The 20,898-nt window shown below is 35.6% G+C and overlaps 3 protein-coding genes across 4 annotated transcripts; 1 reads left to right on the forward strand and 2 right to left on the reverse strand.

The window, feature by feature from the left end:
* Positions 1–85: 85 nt before the first annotated feature.
* Positions 86–4,511, reverse strand: LOC309496907 (CD82 antigen). The gene is made up of 9 exons (XM_082167093.1): positions 4,322–4,511; positions 4,047–4,149; positions 3,717–3,795; positions 3,358–3,473; positions 3,174–3,248; positions 2,937–3,038; positions 2,665–2,829; positions 2,474–2,557; positions 86–1,107 (listed from the first exon to the last, which is right to left on the reverse strand). Exons 2-9 carry the CDS (start codon positions 4,110–4,112, stop codon positions 724–726), a joined length of 1,071 nt encoding a protein of 356 aa, XP_082023219.1. The 5' UTR covers positions 4,113–4,149; positions 4,322–4,511; the 3' UTR covers positions 86–723.
* Positions 4,512–5,211: 700 nt separating this feature from the next.
* On the forward strand, positions 5,212–6,380 carry lsm8 (LSM8 homolog, U6 small nuclear RNA associated). Its single transcript, XM_082167112.1, has 4 exons — positions 5,212–5,344; positions 5,771–5,811; positions 5,890–6,017; positions 6,110–6,380. Exons 1-4 carry the CDS (start codon positions 5,314–5,316, stop codon positions 6,198–6,200), a joined length of 291 nt encoding a protein of 96 aa, XP_082023238.1. The 5' UTR covers positions 5,212–5,313; the 3' UTR covers positions 6,201–6,380.
* Positions 6,241–20,138, reverse strand: tymp (thymidine phosphorylase). Of its 2 annotated transcripts, XR_014205271.1 has the most exons (11): positions 19,983–20,138; positions 19,114–19,308; positions 18,228–18,424; positions 13,745–13,843; positions 11,095–11,224; positions 10,898–11,016; positions 9,643–9,805; positions 8,733–8,960; positions 8,401–8,541; positions 7,073–7,635; positions 6,241–7,016 (listed from the first exon to the last, which is right to left on the reverse strand). XR_014205271.1 is itself a non-coding variant. In XM_082167086.1 (10 exons), exons 2-10 carry the CDS (start codon positions 19,247–19,249, stop codon positions 7,478–7,480), a joined length of 1,371 nt encoding a protein of 456 aa, XP_082023212.1. In that variant the 5' UTR covers positions 19,250–19,308; positions 19,983–20,138; the 3' UTR covers positions 6,241–7,477. The 2 variants fall into 2 exon arrangements, 1 of the variants encoding a protein (XP_082023212.1); XM_082167086.1 differs by having other exon boundaries at positions 6,241–7,635.
* Between the last annotated feature and the right edge of the window lie 760 nt (positions 20,139–20,898).

Below are 20,898 nucleotides of genomic sequence, written 5' to 3' on the forward strand. Positions count from 1 at the left end.
GGATGACTAATGGTTTATGTGCATTTTAAATACAGTTTGTGTGTTTTTGGTTCTGTATTGATTAGTAATAATGTAAATATGGCTGTTAAATATAAAACATGTTTATTTTTTAATTGTATAGTTTAAGTAGAATACAGGTCGATTTTTATTCTTTATTTAAAAAGAGTAACAATTTTTTTATTTTTCATATTCATTAATATTTTCGCCATATAACAGTGTTGTAAAATTGAATAATAATATTCTTGCAAGTTATATTGTGTGGATTGTCTCATATTGTATCGGTTATGATTTCAGGTCAGTATTTTTTATATAATTACACTTCTACAGTTATCCAATACCTGTAAACTTGTCATGTGGCATTCAAATAAAATGAAAGCATAAGATAAAATCTTTCAAAAAATGTGTAAATTGTCTGTCATCGAACCCAAAACAGACTAGTGCAGAAATATGTTGAGTTGCCGTTAAAAAGGTTTTGACCCGAGAGGTCTGGAATGAACTTTTTGAGAAGGCGATGCTGGTTGTCTTTAAAATGACAAACGATCCCCCTGGGAACAGGCACAAACCTGAACTTAGTGAAACAAAACAATGGTCTTACGAGAAGGTTTTAAGTGTCTTTGGTCAGACATAGACCGCAGCTTGCTCTTTTGTACAGCATGTTATTTTTAAAACAGCAAATTAGCCCATCCCAATCTGATCACGTTACTCCAGAGAAGAAATCTGGCTTTAGTAATCATCATGATTGTAGCCCTGATGGTAGTTCTGGTGATGCATATACCCCTGATCATAACTGCCATTATAGCTCTGTTGGTGTTGCAAATTATGAGGGCTAGTATTGTACATTTGACTGTTGCCCTGTTCGTAAAATACAGGATTGTTATATTGATCATAATTCTCATCCGCATATTTCCTGTGAGGATAGTTGCCACTGTTCATTTGAGGGTTAGGGGTTTGAATTTCAAGCTGGTGATTTTCCGTACTGTACTGCTGGTGTTCAGGCTCCGCTGCAGGATTGTCCTCCATGGCGTTCAGCAGATTATTGGGATGCAGTTTCCTCGTCTTGCGCCCGATGCATTTGCAGGTTTGGACGCCAAAGATAAACTGAAGAATCTGAGCAATATGAGACAAAGCAATCCAAATGCATTAGATTTGTGCACGTTTTTTTATATTAAAATACTGGTAAGACTTTACAATAAGGTTCTATTTGTAACTACATAAGTTAACATCCCAGCTAACAACGTTTGGTTCCCAGAACAGATATACTAACGTTCTCTGTTGGTTAGCCAGGAACGTTTTCTTTACATAAATAGAATGTTTCCTGTTGGTTTGGAGAACGTTTGTACATTCTCAGAATGTTCACATTAAGTTCTCGGAACGAAGTTTCTCTAACCTCTTTACTCTGGTATAATTTACCCTGCTTTACCTCAGTAATATAGTATAAGTGGCATGGAAGACGGATGGATGGACATAAAAAATCGTTAGCTTACGTCAAACCATGTCTTGTTTTGATGTATTGTTTAATCATTAGAAATAATCCAAGCACATAAATCATTATATGGAGGATTCAATTAGATTAAATTTGTCCATTAAAGTGTAAGATTTCGTATGATGTTAGCTTGTATGTACCATACAATAACCCAGATTTATATTTAATTACATTATAATATGTACATGAAAAATTGGAAACAACTATGGGACATCGTCGTGCGGCAGCAAGCATCACAACAGAGAAAGAAACCACAAGGTTGATCCAGGTAAATGTGTGCAAATATATAGGACCCATTATTTTGCCTGGGGCCTCTAAATCACTAAATCCTCCCCTGCTACTGCTAATACATACACAGATTGATATACACATATTTTGCATGCTCATACCATCGTCTCTGTGTATCTATTACATCCATAAATCCTGTAGCAGATCTAGACAGGTGGAGCTGGGGGAGGTGGAGGGGTTCAGAGGAGCTCTGATAGCGCGCTGCAGGACTAGCTTACAGCAAACACTGAACCAGACTATTTAAATGTCTCATTGACAATCTCATTGGCTGCAGGATCAATGATGTAATTGCCTGCGCCCTCTAGAGTTTCAAGACTGAACTAGATATTTAATACATCAACTAACATTAAATGAATGTGATCTTATGGTAAAGTGCTACCATAAATTCAGTTTAAAGCAGTTTAAAAATATTCCAGGTTAAATACAATTTAAACTCAATCACTAAAAGTGCATTGCATTATGCACTTACCAAGGAGAAATATAAAGTACAACAGTTATACTTTATTTTATCTGTACAAGTCAAAAATGCTTATTTTTATTGTGTTACTTACAAGAGAGAAAATACAAGTTATTTATTTTATTTTATTTTATTTTACTTTAGCTGTATAAGTCCAAGATGTCAACTTGTACTTAACCCAGAATACTATTTTAATTGGTTACATGTTGTGTGAAAAATCATTTAGTTCTTAACTCTCTCTTTACCTGAATCACAAGAAGGCCAACCACCATTCCAAGTATTACGGTTATATTCATCTCAAGCCAGTCCCTAAAAACCTTCTCACAGCCCTATCACCACAACAACAACAAAAAGAACGGTTTTAGTGTGCAAATTAAATCAACAGGGAAAAGATTAAGTAAAGGTTGGGATGATGGAAAAAGGCAACATATGTTACCTTTTCATAGATGTCTGAACCATTTCCAAAGCTGTATGTTCCATCCAGAATTACAGGGCAGGTACCATTAAAACAGGAACACGGGTAGATGTCAGCCTCTTCCAGGGATTTAATAACTGTGTTATTCCTCCATTCATTTGGGGTCACTCTACCACAGCATTTTGCCTACAGCAAAGATCAAAGAAAAAAGTACCTCTATCAAATCACTTTGCTATAGCTGATTGTCAGACTGTTGCATTCTTGATCAGTAAAGGTGTAAATCATGTACGTACAGCAGTCTGCACACCGTCAAGAAGTTTCCAGAACGTTTGGGTTTCATTTCCTCCATACTGCCTAATGATGCCGTCCACATTTTCCCTCAAAGATTGCTCAATCTGGTAACATTCGACATAAACGTTAGGACAATTTGTTTAATCGTTATATCAAGCAGTTACTTCTTAGCGAATGTCTCAAGTGAATTTGAAGTCAGCTGTGATTTTCCATACTGTATTAATAAAGCAAAGACTTGCCTTCTGCTTTTGTATTAATAGCACTAAGGTGATGAAAATCTGACCCAGTATGATGACGATTAAGAAGCACAGATACTGAAAGAAAAACAGAAAAGATGAAATGTTAACAGCAAGCTTTTTAAACAGCGTAAAAGTTATTATCAGTGTCTTTGTGTACAGTGCATGAATGTACAGTCATGCTTACAAATATGATGAAACATCTGCTCTCAAAATAGGCACCAGCACAACCCAGTAAAGACACAACAACCACAACAAGTCCGATGAAAAAGAGCCCCCCAGCCACCAACCTTACGTCCTCTCCTAAGAGAACACACGTTTCGCTTCATTAACACCACAAAATCAGATATAAGGACAAACGCTCACTCTAAATTGGCTATGGATGGTACTATGGATGGACTCTTTTTTAAAGAGAGACAACATCTTGCCCTAAAACATTATTATAGGTACTATGGTGCAAATTGCAACAAACATGTATTGTTAAGATAACTCGTATTTTGAGTTTAAACATAATGATAGACTATCACAAACAAGACACAAACTTACCGGAGCTGAGAACACTGACAAAGCTGTCTTTGTCAAACAAAATCCAAGCAGAACACGCAAAAATGCTGATGCCAAGAATCTGTCGAGATTATTGAATTTGTTACTTGTTTGTACATGTCATGCATTAGATGTTTTAATTTGAGTCTATGTCTTTATATACTGCTGGCAGAAAATGAGCACATCACATTATGGGCTGAATGTCAATGTCCACTGTATGATTCATATTTCTGATTGCTGTCCAGGAAGCTATTTGTAACTAATAAACATAAAATGTCTCAAAAAATCCTTGTCAATAACATACAGATCTATGGTTCATAGGTTTAATCTTACCACAAAGAAGGAATTGACAAGCATTAGAAAGAATTTCAGGATCTGAAGTTTGTCGTCTGCTTTCATGTTGCCTTTAACAAACCGTTACAGCTTCACATGAAACCTAAAAGAGGTTGTTCGGAAACAGACAACACAAATATAAGTTACAAAAAGACCATATTCCTTGAAGAATAGCGTTCACAAAGAAATTAAAAACAAAATACTGATTAACACATCAAAACTACCTGTCCATTGCTTAAGTACCACAGGAATTCACTTTCAAAGGTTTGAATTACCTGTATTGCTAAACCAGTTTTCCTTGTTATTTGTCCGATTTGGAATGGTAAAAGTCTGACGTTTTTACATTATACATTCATTTTTCTTCTGTGGTTCACCGTTCAAGTAGCCTATGTGTATTTCATATACCATCTGGTAACATAATGGTTTCCTGGAGATCCTTGCAATGCATCTCAGGCTTAAAGTTCACTTCCTCATAACAACATAAATGATTAACTTTAACAATCACTTGTGTTGTGCTTTAACACCCGCATGTGCGCAGTGTTAGTGTTTTAATGAGGGGTTTTGACAGGGTTCAGAATGTGAAAAAAATTGTTTCCTTTTGCTATATTGTGCAATGGTTTGTTTAGTTTTGTGTTGTTTCACCAGTTTCATCTACTAATAAAAAGGTAGCAAGAAGTTTCATGGCTTGAACTGTGGCTTTTGGACATGGAATCATTGTCATGACTATTTTGGAAATATATAATGGTAACTAGTTTGGACTTGTATCCTGATTATAATAAAATAATATTTGAACTACCTTGGAATTCCAAGTAAATAGCATTAGTATGATAATCATTTAATAGGAATCAAAGTAGCATCATCACGGTACCATTACACCGCTACAACACTTTTGTGTTAATGCCATCGTCGTCATCATCATCATCATCATCATCATCATCATCATCAGTACTTCCATAGGCCCCCACTGTGACATTTTCAACAATTTGCCTTTTCAACAAGAACCGGTTCTATTCGTTAGAAACTATACGTATAGACCCTACTTGAAGAAACCGGAAGAAACCTATAGCCTGCGCCATCTGCTGGACGACATAAATGACCACATATTCTATTACTCCTACTCGACTACTACTGCCTGTAGCTGAGCGTGATAGGTCATCGGCTACTCAAGTCTCTCCGTTTTCATTTCCGGCTCAGGTCGCAGCTGAACGAATGTGTTTCGTTGTAGTTTTGCTCGAGCCCAGGTGGATTTAAACACGCACCAACAGAGATGTCTACCGCTCTCGAGAGTTACATTAACCGTATCCTTTGCAGCATTTCACGATAAGCACAGTGACAGTGTTGTAGCTCAATGAATGTGGGCATTTTGTTGTTTTAATGACAATGTTTATGTTTCAATGGACGCGAGATGTGGCGCGCGAGCAAGCGATTTAGCATGTAACGTTAATGATAACGGAATTGTGTCTGGTTATGTGTTTGTACAATATACTAGCATGCATGTTATATGTCTGATGATTATATTTAATTAATAGAAATATGCTATTTAAGCATGCATACTATGCTATTTGACTCTGTTCGTTCTGTGTACTACATTATATACGTTAATTTAATATTTAAATGTGAACTGCCTAAGTAGTAGTAGTGTGTGTGTGTGTGTGTGTGTGTTAGAGATTTGTGATGTGTAGCTTTACTGCTGTCTTTATAAGCCTGAACTCACATATTTCAAGGGACAGTTGCCATCGTCACATCAGATGGCAGGATGATTGTGGTGAGTTTTTCTCAATAAACATTGTCTGTGTGCATTAATAAACGAGCCTGCTTATGACATTTATTGTCTTGATCTTAGGGGACGCTAAAGGGTTTCGATCAGACAATCAACCTCATCCTGGATGAAAGCCACGAGCGGGTGTTCAGCTCTTCCCAGGGAGTGGAGCAGGTGGTTCTGGGACTGTATATTGTCAGAGGGGATAATGTGTAAGTATTATGCTCCTAGTATTTCTCATACTTGTTTACATGGTGCAAGACTTCATTGGATTTTTGAATGTTTGTATGTTTATTTGTTTAAGGGCTGTAATTGGTGAAATCGATGAAGAAACAGATTCTGCGCTGGATCTTGGAAACATAAGAGCAGAACCGCTGAACTCTGTGGTTCACTGATGCCTCCCAAACAAGGACAGAAACATCCACATTTAGATGAAACTCCCCATCTCTTACCCTAGGAAATCTGCAGGCATCGAATATCAGCTGTGTTATTTGCCATTTTTAATCTTGAAGAAAATTGACTGAGTGCATATCCTTTTTTACGTGTGTTGAAATAATAAAAAAAAGTGGAAATTATTTGATTTAAATATTTCTTTATTTCTGATGGAGGGGAAAAAAACGAGGTGATGAAGACTGATGTAAGTATCCGATTCCTGTCAAAATTTTACCTTGTCATAAATATAAACTGTATATATGAATCTCTCAAAGAAATATCCAGGTCATATTTCACACCAAAGTCATAAAGAAAATGAAGCAAAATTTTAGGGTCAAAATGTTTTTATTTATATAAAAAGGTATTGTCACTATCTATCTATCTATCTATATATATATGATCTAGATATGTTTTCAGATTTCCAAAACCAGCTATTTTAAGCATGTAGAGAATCTGCACATTACATCAGGGGTTCACACTATGCTATCATGTTGGACTTGATTTGTACCACTATATGGCAGCAAAGAACACCTTATCATCAATACAACCTCATTTTATTACAAAGAAAAAGATAATCACTATTAGTTGGTCTGATTAAAAGCACAGAGAAAAACAGAAATGAAGCACCAGGGTTTATGGGTGTTTAGAAGTGCACATTAATTTTGAAAAACCCAAATAGAGATTCCTTTTACCTTCTGACAGATAAATATCGTTGGGTATCATCATGGATGCTTACAAGAAGCACGAGAGCGGACCCTGTTTTCTGAGAACACGGTGCACTCTGTGTTTTCAGCCCTGAAATCGCCAACAAATGCCAGGAAAAAGGCAAAGTTACTGATCATAGATGTTTGTGGCCTGTTATGCTGCAGTTCATCTACTAGTCAGTGGTGGCAGCAGTCATCCACTATACCCCAGTGTCCTCAATCCTGCTCCAGGAGATCCACCTTCCAGCTCCTGATCCAGCACACCTGCATGTAATCTACAGGTTCGGTCTGAAGGCCATGATCGTCTGGGTTTAGGTGGATTAGAGCTGCATTTAAACTTTGCAGGAAGGCAGATCTCCAGGACAGGATTGAGCAGTAATATTTCAGCTACTGGTAAGCAAATATGTTTAAAGATTTTCCAGATACAGAGCTCAAAGGTCAGTGTTGCTCTTCTTGTAAAACCTCCCCAGTGCTTCATTTAAAGAAAATAGTTTTTAAGGGTCAGTACATTCAGAATGGAACATGCTTTACAAGCTTTAAGACATGTTGGTATTGTTTGGTCTGATGAATTCGGCCACACACGACACTGCCTTGTATTTGTTGAGGCTGCCAATGACCAATGCTTTCTCCAGGACAGAATAGTGGTGTGTACTCAGAGCTGGGCTACTGTGATGAATCCTGATCCATGATTCACCTGCCAAATGAATCAATAGGGTATCAACACAGATTTGTCTTAAACACCACAGAGATTTAGGCCGTGTTTGAAATACTGTACAACTACAGTACAACTCATACTATATTTTTTTTGCTGCAAGTATACTGTGCACAGCATACAAATGTTTTTCACATTTGCGAAAATGTTTATAGTAGATGCAACCATAGCACACCATCATGGGTGATGTTTCCCACATTGCAATTTGTCCTTCCATTTCCAGTGCGATAAATGAACCAGGAGCAAAATTGAAATACATCTTGACTCATTATTTAATAGGATTGCCAAAAGTCTTATGCCAAATTAAAAAATTGCACTTAAAATGAGCATTTCTGAGATTGCTGAAGTAAACATGCAATGTGGTAACGTCATGTGACAGTTTTAAATGTTTATTGTTGCATATTGAATACTTTTTCATATACCATTTTTAATAGAAGTCTGTATGCTATTTAGTAAGCAGTATATGAAGACTTCAGATGCAAAAGCCTCTAAGTGCCATCTGAAATTTTCTTCTAGAATGATTTTTATCAAGCTTGTATGTTTATGTTCAGTTATTTCACTTTAATGGCAATGAAAATTACCTAATAATTGTCATTAAAGTGAAATTACTGAACCTAAATATATGAGCTTGATAAAAATGCTCATTTTAGAAAAAAATAAATTCAGATGGCACTTAGAGGCTTTTGCATCTGAAGTCTTCATATATTACACTATAGTACACGATAATTGAGATAGATCGAGACTAACCTTTCTTAACCTGCTGTCCCATCTTAACCAAGATCTCTGCTCCCACGCTATGATCTATTTTCTCTCCGGATTTAGTCCGTCCCGCCCCTAACTTGTGCAGCACTTCAGCCAGGGCCATGGCATCGATGTCCAAAACGGCTCCTGTCAATCAAACAGTTCACACATACACACACAATGGCTGCTGCTGAGATAATGGACGTGATGATTGCACACAGATGAATAACAGTGAATATTAATAGCGCGATCTGTTTATAATCATGCCTGTGCTGTAAAGCGTTATGTAAAATAATTAACATATTTGATTCTCAAACGAGAACATGTAACATAATTACCATCATCTGGCACCGGAAGCTCTGTCTGATGTTCTGCACGCCTCATGTGCAGAAAGTAGTCGGTCTTGTCTGAGCACAGGGAACTTGCAACATCTGCAGACACACCCTGAGCCTCCAGCATCGCCTGGAACTTCTTCAGGGCTTCTCCATTCTTCAGCTTTAGAGCGATTTCATTTTTCGCATTCTCTTGAGTAAAGTTGGGGTCACACATGCACAGGAGATGCCCACCTAAATATAATGACACTTTAATGCTTCCTTATCGCAGACATTTGTGGACGATTTGTCTTGAAGAACATCACATTTGGTTCCATTATGTCATCTTCGGGTGTGTTCACGCTTGGCAGGTTTAGTTTGATTAAAACGAACTCTGGTGCGATTACTCTGTCAGTGCAGTTCATTTGAATAACTGAAAACTTGGTGCACATCAAACAAGCAGATCGAGGCCGCTGGAAAGATGGGTCTCGCTCCGCTTCTAAATGAACTCTGATGCGGTTCGTGTATGAACTATGTGTATGAAATATGAACGAAACGGGGACTAAAGACATGGACAAACAGGAAGTGATGTTACAAGATGCGACTCTAAAAATATGCAACTTTTTTTACAGTTCGGTTCAGGCATCAGAAACGCAGTCTCTTTTCAGCGGATCTTCATTTGTGTGCAATGGAGGAATTCCTGTTCTTGTTTTGACACCTTTACACATCGCAAAATACTTTTTTGTGTGTGTGTGTGTTTTTTGTTGTTGTATCATTAGGTTTGGTCTTAAAAATGATAGTGTGAACAACACTAAATGTATTATTTTCCTTTTTTTTTTTTGTCTGAACCAAAAGAACCAAAAGAACCAAGAGAACCGAAGTACAAGTGTGAACACACCCTTACAGTGGGATGTTTAAAAATGGTTCTTTTCCTTACCTAAAATTGTAACCAGCTCTGTGAGATCCTCTGGCCCTCTTCCTTTAAGACACTCAAGGGCTTCACACACCTCAACCGCATTTCCTACACACTGGCCAATAGGAACGTCCATTCGGCTAAGCACCGCCCCTGTCCGCACACCCAGCTGGTTGCCTGCATTGACCTATTGACACATGGACCACCAGGATTGTGTGACATTCAGAGTTGAATTGAGAACGCCAATTCAAACCAGTTCATGAGTTAAGTTTGCAAACCAGATGCAGAATTGCAATTTGGAATTGGAATGCAAGGAAGTAGAAATACAATAACTTAAAGCATTGTTTAAACGTTTTGAAAAAGTCTTGAAGATTTATAGGCTCTACGTACAGAGAACTAGAGAGACGGATAAATATGTTTGAAATGGCAACTATAGAAATTTTTATTTAGTGTAAATTCTTTGAATAGACCTTTGTAACATGTCCAGGGTTCTCAGAAGCGCATTTATAATGGTCATTGGAAACTACAACACATATACTTTTTGGTTCCCATTTACACCAAAAAAAAAAATCTACTATAGCATTTCGTTATGCAGAATGAGAGACAAATCGGAGGGAAAATTATGTCAATGCTTTTGTGTTCTCTCACAAATGTCCTTCGAGAAACTTTGCATTCGCTTTGCACTGCAAAGGAATGCAAAGGTTTTGCAAGTGAACACAAAGTTTCTTCAAAAGCATTGAAATATATTTCGTATTCTTTTATCACCATGTCCCTTTAGGGTTTTTTTTAAGTATAGTGCTGTATAATGTACTTTTTTTTTTTTTTTTTTTAAACAATGGAAAACTATATATACAATGTTAATTACTTTAAATTCACATTCATTAATTCTGAATTTTGCTCGTGCCTGATGGACATTTAAAAGCATCATATTCTGAATCAAGTTAATTTTGGATGCAACTTCCAAAAAATAAATGGATAAATTGCATGATTATTGTAAAAACTGCATGTCATGAAGCTGCCACTTTTTATCAAGTTGAAGTTTTGGATAGCAACATTACCTATGATGAAATGTTTAAAACTAATATGTCAATGAGCAATGTCAGATATCACACATTTCGATCTTTAAATTTGGTCAGTCTAGCGAGTTCCTCAACTTATGACTTTTTCTCCATGGAAAGTTTTCTTCTCTTTGATGATCTTTTCTTGTGAGCCAGGACAGGACTGCTACTTGAGCTACATGAACAAGATGCCATAGAATAGACGGCAAAAGCTCTCTTACCAGTGACTGAGCAAGTTTGCGAGCACTATCCAGATCTTTATACAGAGCAGCCCTGCCAAACTTCACATCCAACACAAGAGCACTTAGACCTTCAGCTCCTTTCTTAGAAATGATGGAGCCTGTACAGAACATGGACAAAATAATCAGGAGACGTAGGGTTAACACTTGAGATGAGAAGCTGTCCAGGGTAATCTTACAAGTGATAAGAGGAACACTATCGACAGTCGATGTGGCGTCTCTGATGGCATAGAGAACACGATCTGCTGGCACCAGACTCGCTGTTTGTCCCACAATGCAACAGCCCACATCTTGTAGGATCTGCGTCACCTAGAAGAAGAACATAATCTCATATAATATTGCATTTTAATCCTTTTGTAAAAATGTTGTAACATTTGGCATGCAGTTCAATCAAATGAGTCATGAAAAAATGTAATTAATATTGATTTAGTTTATTTGTCACTCTGGAACTGGATATTTTATGAATACAGAAATTCTGCATACTGTTCCATTACACTATACAGAGCTTTTGTAGCCCTTCCCTATTTCAGCTCTGCGCTCTGTGTTCTGTCTTCTGCTTTGTATTTCCACAGCATAAACAAGGGAAGATCTTACGGATTCATGGAACTCTTCCCGGTCTACTGACATATGATAACTTTTGTTAACTCTACAATAAGTAAATCCACTTCTCCAGCTAATTACCGACAGGGATGCCATAGAAATATACAGATCTACCGCAAAAACAGAAGATCAAACACAATAGTCTAAAGATGGCTGTGCGTTTATTTCTCATAAAGCCTATAGTACAGAAGTAAGAGAACCATTGTAGTAACTTTTTATTGAGTTCTAACTTTGGCCACTAAGAAATGTGTGTTTGATTTGTAAATATTCTATATGCTAAATCTTTGGTTTTGGGTGAGACAGCATGCTATGATGAATCAGTACATGGGCTACATTAATTTACATACATTTCATTATATAAGGATTCAAAAATGGATTTGATGATGCTCATATTCAATATCAACATTAATTAAACATATCTGAACAGAGCATGGGAGACTAGCAGGAATTTAGCCTGGGTGGATGATGTCAGTGTATTAGTCTTTTCCTCTAAATCACGACTCAGTGATTTATTCCGATAAAGTCGGCATGAAACAGAAGTTGCGAAAGTCTTTTCTTTCATATTGAGACATGTGAGTAAAACGGTTACTCGAAAGTTCCTGTTTTATAACCTTTTTTTTTTTTTACTTTTTAGTTACTTTGACAAATAGCTGTCATCCTTTTTATATTGAATTTTGCATAGAGTAAAAGATTTTAAAGAACTTGACTTATTACCCTTCAAAATGTTTTCAACAACCTGGCTCACATAGTGCCGAAAAACTAAATCCTCATAACAAAAGGATCCTGTTCAGAATGTTGCAACATGGATTAATACATGGACATCTAGTGTGTATGTATCTATGCACCAGTCTGCGTACACGTCAGATCAGATCACTTGGACATGGCTGTGTATAAGAGGTAAAAACGATATAAATACTGTTTGTTTTCTCACACAAACCGCTCGTTTCGTGTCTTAGGCCATCAATGTGTACTTACGATGGAGAATTGTTTAATTTGGACGATGGGGAATTGTTTTAATTTGGACTCTGTGCATGCTCTTTGAGACAGTGACCATAGACCTGCATTATATGACTGACAGACAAGAACGGTTTGACCTAAAAATATAAAAATTAAAACTACTGCGGAAAAAAAGACACCTACATCTTGGATGCCCTTGAGGTAAGCTAAAACATACCAAAAATTTATTTCAAAGTGAACTATCCCTTTAATTTGTAAAGCTAAATCATTCACAAATAGAGCAAAAAGGGTTGGGGAGAGTACATCACCTTGTTTTACTCCAAAAGGTGTATCAAACCAATCAGTAAATAAATCATTAAAGGGGTGGTTGATTATGATTTAACTTTTTTAGTTTTAGTTAGTGTGTAATGTTGCTGTTTGAGCATAAACAACATCTGCAAAGTTATAATGCTCAAAGTTCAAAGCAAAGGGAGATATTTGCTTTTAAAGAAATCGTTTTTTAAGGACTACAACAAACAGCTGGTAGCCCTACCAACATCACTAACCCTAAAATTTACATAAACTCCGCCCCTGGAACACGATTTATAGATTATCATAACAGAATATGCTAATCAGTGACTAGAAGATAACTACACATAAGCTACATAAATTCATCAACTAACCATTCAGAAATGTTGTCTACATTTTCACTTGTTCTTGAGTCTCTCCATCTTCCTGACTTCGGTTTGAACATAAAAGGCTACAAGTTTTTGAAATTTTCAGTGCATGTGTGTGTGAGGTAAAAGAACAAGAACTCTTGAAGCTCCGCCCAATGTGCCGGGAGCAGAGGCTCATTTGCATTTAAAGGGACAGACACAAAAACGGTGCGTTTTTTTGCTCACCCTCAAAAAGTGAAAATTTTAACATGCGATATAAAAATATCTGTGGGTATTTTGAGCTAAAACTTCATATACACATTCCGAGGATATTAAAAGACTTATTTTACATCTTGTGAAAAGGGCATTATACCACCCCTTTAATCTCGACACTAGCAACTGTACCACTGTACATTACTTGTATTGTTTTATAGAATTTTCCATCCATCCACTCCTGCTTCAATTAATTTAAAAGCAAGCAGCTCTCTATTAATCCAGTCAAAGGCTTTTTGAAAATCAATAAAATTTGGGATTGTATTTACTACAATCAAACAGGCCAAAATTGATCCCTTGATTTGTCAAAATCCAGCTGACCATCAGTTCAGGTGTAAACAAATCCCACTTGTTCCCACATTACCTGTTGAACGGATTGGATGACATTAAACCCGGGGATAGACTCCAGCTTGTCCAGGGTGCCACCTGTATGTGCCAGTCCTCGTCCACTTATCATGGGCACCTAGAAAAAAATAAACATACATGTTTAGAGTAACTAAGGTTACTTGCATTAATTTAAAAATAAATTCAGGGTGGCGGTGGCAATATGTAACTGAGATGAAAATGTGCCCTAGAAATAGTGGCAGAATTTTCCATATTTAGGTTTTTAAATTCCATAGTTTTGTTAGAATTTGAATTTCATAGATTAAAATAGCCTACACCCTCTGCCGATAGCTGTTTCACTGTGCACAAGTTCACACAAGTTTTGCTCTTCAACGTGTTGTTCATTTTACAAACTCATTCATAAAATGACAAAAGATTATTTAGTTTTTATGTTGTTGATTGTGGTTTGTAACTGACAAATAAATATAGGCCTAGGCGGTTACAAATTTCGCAAGACTGCGCTTGTTGAGGCATAGTAGGGGAGACCGGGGACAGTTGCAACACTTTTTGCATTTCTCTCAGTTACTCAGAGACTATTTGGACTAGACCAACCAAATTTGTATATATTAAGCTTGCATCTGTCTGCTGATTACCCATTCCATTTAAAGATGATATTTTACCGTCCCGTTTCAGCTTTATAAGCTCAGGGAAACTAACTGTGTTGTCATTAGATGGCATCTTTACTTCGGATTATATGTCTTCTCCAGTCAAGAGCTTTGTGAGGTATAAAACAGGAACTTTGTCCAGAGGAAATAGTTTGTAAAGGGTTAGACTTTACTCTGGTTGTGCCAAAGTTGATTTCATTTTATAATGACACTTGTCCAACTCATAAAATATTGCAGTTTATTGAAGTAATCTGTTTACTATGGAAGCTTGTTTCCGCCACTGAATAATAAATAAATAATAATAATTGCGACTTTTTATCTCACAATTGCGAGTTTACATCTCACAATTCTGACTTTATTTCTCAGAATTGCGAGATATAAAGTCAGAATTGCGTGAAATAAAGTCGCAATTGCGTGTTATAAAGTCAGAATTGCGAGATATAAAGTCAGAATTGCGTGAAATAAAGTCGCAATTGCGTGTTATAAAGTCAGAATTGCAAGATATAAAGTCAGAATTGCGTGAAATAAAGTCGCAATTGCGTGTTATAAAGTCAGAATTGCGAGATATAAACTCGCAATTGTGAGATAAAAAGCATAGACTGTAAAAAATAGGTTTTCCTTATATAGTTGTATTGAGGATTGAGGAAGTGGCATGTCTCTGAAGCTGAGGGTTTCGGCGCCGAGTCTATTTTTGCTGCGCTGCTCACGCTCAATTAAAGTGAAAGTTTTGATGGACAAAATAAATATGATTTCACACTAAAAGTACCTAAAATGCACATTATTTGCATGTATAGTGTGTTTTTTTTTTTTTTTTTACAAGAACTAGAGTAGGCTATGTCAGAAATCAGAAAGACTCAAAAATATTTATAGAAAATGTACCCATTTAAACTTGTTTTTATTAATCAGTTTGGGTAAAAGTGGTGTTTTATTATATATATATATAATAAATATTTGTGTGTGCTGTAAAGTGGTTAAAAAAAATGAAATAGGCATCGGCTAAAATCTGTATCGGCAGGTCAAACTCAATGAAAAATCGGAATCGGCCTAGAAAATTGTAATCGGTGCATCTCTATAATCTTTCTGATTGGCTGGTATCAAACATTATCACATAATCTGATGTTCACCTAGATGTTTTATTTATTTATTTCTACATTTGCCGTAGTATTGTCGATGGGTTCAATAACACATCCTGCAAAAGGGGGGCCTTGGCCAGAACCTAGTGGTATTTGGGGAGCCTTGTCATGGAAAAGTTTGGGAACCCCTGATTTAGAGGACATGTACTTTTTTTTTTTTTTTTTTTGCCATGTTGTTTGGAGCAGGTCTTAATTATTTTGCTACTGTGGTTTAAGCTGAGTCGAGTTTTAAATTAACTTACAGTTAGTCCTGCAAATGTGCCCAAGTCTAAATTGTGCATACCCACCCTTACGAAAAAAAGTATACTTCAAGTTAATTTTATGAAGTATACTTGAGTAATGTTCAAGTATATTTTTAAGTATACTTTATGTACTAGTAGTAAACTTGTAAGTGTACTATTTTAATACCGCTTGGGACTAAATTGGCCCACTTGAAGTATATAAAAGTATATGTTTAAGTGTACTATAAGTGTAACAGTAGTAAACTTTAAGTGCACAACTAGTTCATAATTATGTTTCTCATTTGTACTGCAAGTGAACTTATGAGTGTACTAGTAGTTTACGATTTTAATACTTGTAGCAACTTTGAAGTATACTCTCACTAGTTTAGTAGTTTTATACTACAAGTTTTATTTTAATGTACTCTCAGTAAACTACTAGTTTAGTAGTTTTATACTACAAGTTTTCTTTAAGTGAACTTAACATTATACTTATAGTTTACCATTTATATATTATTTTTACTCTTTTAGTGTACTCTCAGTAAACTACTAGTTTAGTAGTTTTATTCTACAAGTTTTCTTTTAATGTACTCTCAGTAAACTACTAGTTTAGTAGTTTTATTCTACAAGTTTTCTTTAAGTGAACTTAACATCATACTTATAGTTTACTATTTATATACAATTTTTGCAGTTGCAGTAGGCCTATACTACTATGTTCAAATGTTATTTTTTTATACTTGAAAAATACCTTTAACTCTACTTTAATTTTAAAAACATTTTATTAGCTTCATGCATCCTTTTTTATCAACACTTGAATGTCAGTAAGTTTCATAAAGGCAACATTTTAAACAAAATAGTTGAGAAAAACACATTTTTGTCAAAGACCAGATCCAGAACGATGATCAAAACACAGGTGGAGTAGATCGAGTCCAACACCCCCAAAGCTTCACAGTCGTTTTCTCTTCATGGGTTAGGCCTACGCTTCATTTCATTTGGAAACATTAAGCAGTTTTGATTTACAAGCTGTTTAATGTTTGATATTACATTATTTTACATTTGAGTGAGCAATCTTCTATCACTTGTTTCAGCTTCTTCTTCTCCTGTGTTTTGATCCAGAGATTCTGTACTAGAAGATGTGTCATAGCGCCCCCTACCGTATACCAGTGAAAACATGGATAGCTGGAAAATTCAGTCAATGGTGGGGAAAAGTTAAATTAAAGTAAATATGTACACTACCAGTGGACTAGCCTACACAAAAATTCAGATACGCAGAATTAGAAACATATCTGTTTTACATCAATATTTTAATCAATATTTTCAAACAAAGTTTCATAAGACTGTATATGAAAAACGATGTAAAAAAAAAAGTATATTTAATAGGCTACTCGCTCAAAAGAGTTAACACAACTACAAGCCAAGTATACTTTGAATAATTCAAATTTTAAGTATATCTCGATCAAAAGATTGAGTACAAGTATAGGCCAAATATACTTGGACTTTTCTCTCAGTATAAGTCAAGTACACTTAAGTGTAATTAAGTATATTTTTGAGAAGTATATAAAATGTAGACTGAAAGTATGCTTTCTTCTTTTTAGTTGAAAAGAAGTATACTAATAGAACACTTGAATAAACTTATTTTCCATGCTTATTTTATTTACTCTATAAGCTATTCCACCCGAAAGTTTGTTACTATATAAAGCTGAACATGTTAGTTTATAAGACGGTGTGTAATATTATGTTTTTAAAAAAGTATTTAATAAGCTACTCAATCAAAATAGTAAACACAAGTACAAGCCAAGAATACTTAGAATACTTCATTATACTTTTAAGTATATCTCGATCAACAAGTATAGGCCAAATATACTTAGACTTTTCTGTCAGTATAAGTCAAGTATACTTAAGTGCAATTTGAAGTATATTTCTGAGAAGTACATAAAGTATATTTCTGAGAAGTATATAAAAAGTAGACTGAAAGTATACTTTCTTATTTTTAGTTTAAAAGAAGTATACTAATAGAACACTTGAATAAACTTCTTTTTCGTAAGGGCAGGCAAACACATGTGCATATGCATACGTACACATACAGAAGAATACACACACACTTTCGACACCTGGTTTTGTTATTATGTGGATCACGTTTTTTGTTTGTTTGTTTTTGTTGCCAAATTGGTTTGGAACAGTTGTTGAATAAACAATTGAACTGAACAATTATGCTTGCCTATCTGTTTGACTTACAGTTATTGATCACTGAGATAGCATTGATTAGGAATGAAGTTGGTTCAATATAAAAATGTAATTTTAAAAAATAGCTTAGATGTAGTGAACTACTTTTGCCATGTTCCTGTAGCTTAGCTTGCTACATTTTCCAGGGTGGTAGCTTCAGTGTAGTGAAGCTTCATTTAATGTTGAGTAACTGCTAGCTTAGCTTACATTTTCCAAGTAGCTTGCGCAACACTTGGGCTGTTTAATATTAGGATTTGGGCAATTGGTCAGCGTGTTTCCCATACCTTACAGCCACACGCAGCCAGAGCAGGAGCGAGTGGAAGACTGACTTTGTCTCCAACCCCACCGGTTGAGTGTTTGTCTACCACACGCCATTCCTTCGGCCATTCTAACGTATCCCCAGAGTTCATCACCTCTCTCGTCAATGCCAGAGTCTCTTCATCAGTCATGTTCTTCTGCCATATGGCCATTAGCATGGCGCCTGTGACGTTACAACACAATTGTTTTTGTAAAATTCCACCCAAAAGTTTTCTTTGCTTGTGTCTTCTTAAAGGGATACTCCACTTTAAAATGAAAATTCTGTCATCATATACTCTCACCCTCATGTTGTTTCAAACCTGTATGAATTTCTTTCTTCTGCTGAACAGAAAGGAAGATATTTAGAAGAATATCAGTAACCAGACAGTTTTTGGTCTCATTGACTTCCATAGTATATTTTTTTTCAGAAAGGAAGATATTTAGAAGAATATCAGTAACCAGACAGTTTATGGTCTCATTGACTTCCATAGTATTTTTTTTTCCTACTATGGAAGTCAATGGGACCAGAAACTGTCTGGTTAGTTACTGATATTCTTCTAAATATCTTCCTTTCTGTTCAGCAGAAGAAAGAAATTCATACAGGTTTGTAACAACATGAGGGTGAGTATATGATGACAGAATTTTCATTTTAAAGTGGTGTATCCCTTTAAAGGTAGGGTAGGCAATTTGTTTTATTCAGGCATGAGACATGAGATAATTTAAGGGCGTCTTGTGACGCTTTGCAGACTGTGTGCGTATGTGTTTTGGGAGGGAGGGATCATACTTTCAAAACTAATTTGCTATTGCTAGCCTCCCTGAAATTGCCTGCCCTACCTTTAACTGTACACTGAATTTAGGTGATCATGGTCTTACCTATTTGACTGTCCTGGATGGATCCTAATGTGACTCCTTGCACAAATGTGCGTATCTCTGCCGGGCTGAGATTTTTCCCGTCTCGTTTCAGCTTTATGAGCTCAGGGAAACTAACTGTGTTGTCATTAGATGACATCTTTACTTCGGATTATATGTCTTCTCCAGTCAAGAGCTTTGTGAGGTATAAAACAGGAACTTTGTCCAGAGGAAATAGTTTGTAAAGGGTTAGATTTTACTCTGGTTGTGCCAAAGTTGATTTCATTTTATAATGACACTTGTCCAACTCAAAAAATATTGTAGTTTATTGAAGTTATCTGTTTACACAGTATAAAGGTCAAAATGATAAAGAATACACAATATATTTAATAACTATAAAGTTTAATAATTATATAAAAACTTTTTTTCTGAAATAAGATGCTGAAATTAGGTTTAAAGATGTTATTTTATGATAAAACAATAGATATTCATGGAAATAATATAACCTGTATATAGAAATCAATGTACTGTAAATGAGATTAGAGGAGTTAGGACCTTGGCCAATCACAGTTTACTGCAGTTAGAAATAAATGATCTACAAAACACTACCAACAGAACATTGTAAATAACAAAAAACGCTTTTGTAATTCAAAACTAAAAGTGAAAGTAAAAAAAAAACTCATTAAAGTAGCATTTGCAATTTCTGATTTACCTAAACAACAAATAGTTTTATTCTAATGTTCAGGTTTTTTTTAAATATATTTTAATCTAGTAACGTTAGGCCTAACTTCGACATCATAGAAAAGTTTATCAAAAAATTCATAAGTCTGCTTTATATTCAAGCTCAACATCTGATTGCACAGATATGTGAACAAATAAAAGCAAACACTTACCGTCTCTTACTGCAAAGTAAATAGCGTTAGAATATCTGCACTCTCTCAGATCACCTGTCAATGACACATTATGCAGTCTCTTCTGAATGTCAGTCTGTGTCGTGTCGTAGTAGTGAATAGTGATGTGAAGTCCGGTTCTTTTCCGCGAACCGGTTCTTTCGGACAGTTCATTTCAATGAACCGGTTAAAAAAACAAAACAAAACAACCGGTTTACCGGTTTACGCCCTCACGTAATGACGTCAATTCTATCATCCCGGCGGATAAAAATGCATTCAAATAAAGGCATTTGTAATCATAACTTAAGTTAAATAATAGTAACCATCGTCATAATCATCTTGGATAAGTTTCTTACATTTACGTTTTGCAAATGAACCCTGTAGAGGCGATGTGCAAACGCGGATGTTTTACATGTCTTAAATAAGTAAATAAACTGGTCTCCATCAATTTTATTTTATTTGTTTTTATTTGTTTAACTTACATTTCGCCGAATTCGGCCCCTCATTTAAGTCCTCGGTTCACCCGTGCTCATGTATAATCATTACATTATATAAAGAGCTTTGGTATGAGCAATATGTCCATAATGTTACAAAACTAACTAGTAGCCTAGCCTATACTTTAATTGATCTTATATCTTTCATTCATATTTTAATGTATGAGTTAATGATCTGCATTTTTTATGGAACAGGGCTAGTTGTCACAGTTATGGAAAAGTTGTCACAAGAGTCAAAAGTCCAATAATGCTTGCTTTCAGTTGCATGACATTGGGGGCCTCAAATGGTTCAAAACTGCTTAGGACTCTTTTTGTGACGTCTGTCCTCCAAACATAAATTCCAATGTCATAATAAGTAAATATGATGAATCATGTGTGTGTGTGTTTTTTTTGTTTTTGTTTTTTTAACAAGTGAACATAAAACC

Source organism: Leuciscus leuciscus (genome assembly GCF_965113295.1).
Source record: "Leuciscus leuciscus genome assembly, chromosome: 4".
Taxonomy (NCBI): domain Eukaryota; kingdom Metazoa; phylum Chordata; class Actinopteri; order Cypriniformes; family Leuciscidae; genus Leuciscus; species Leuciscus leuciscus.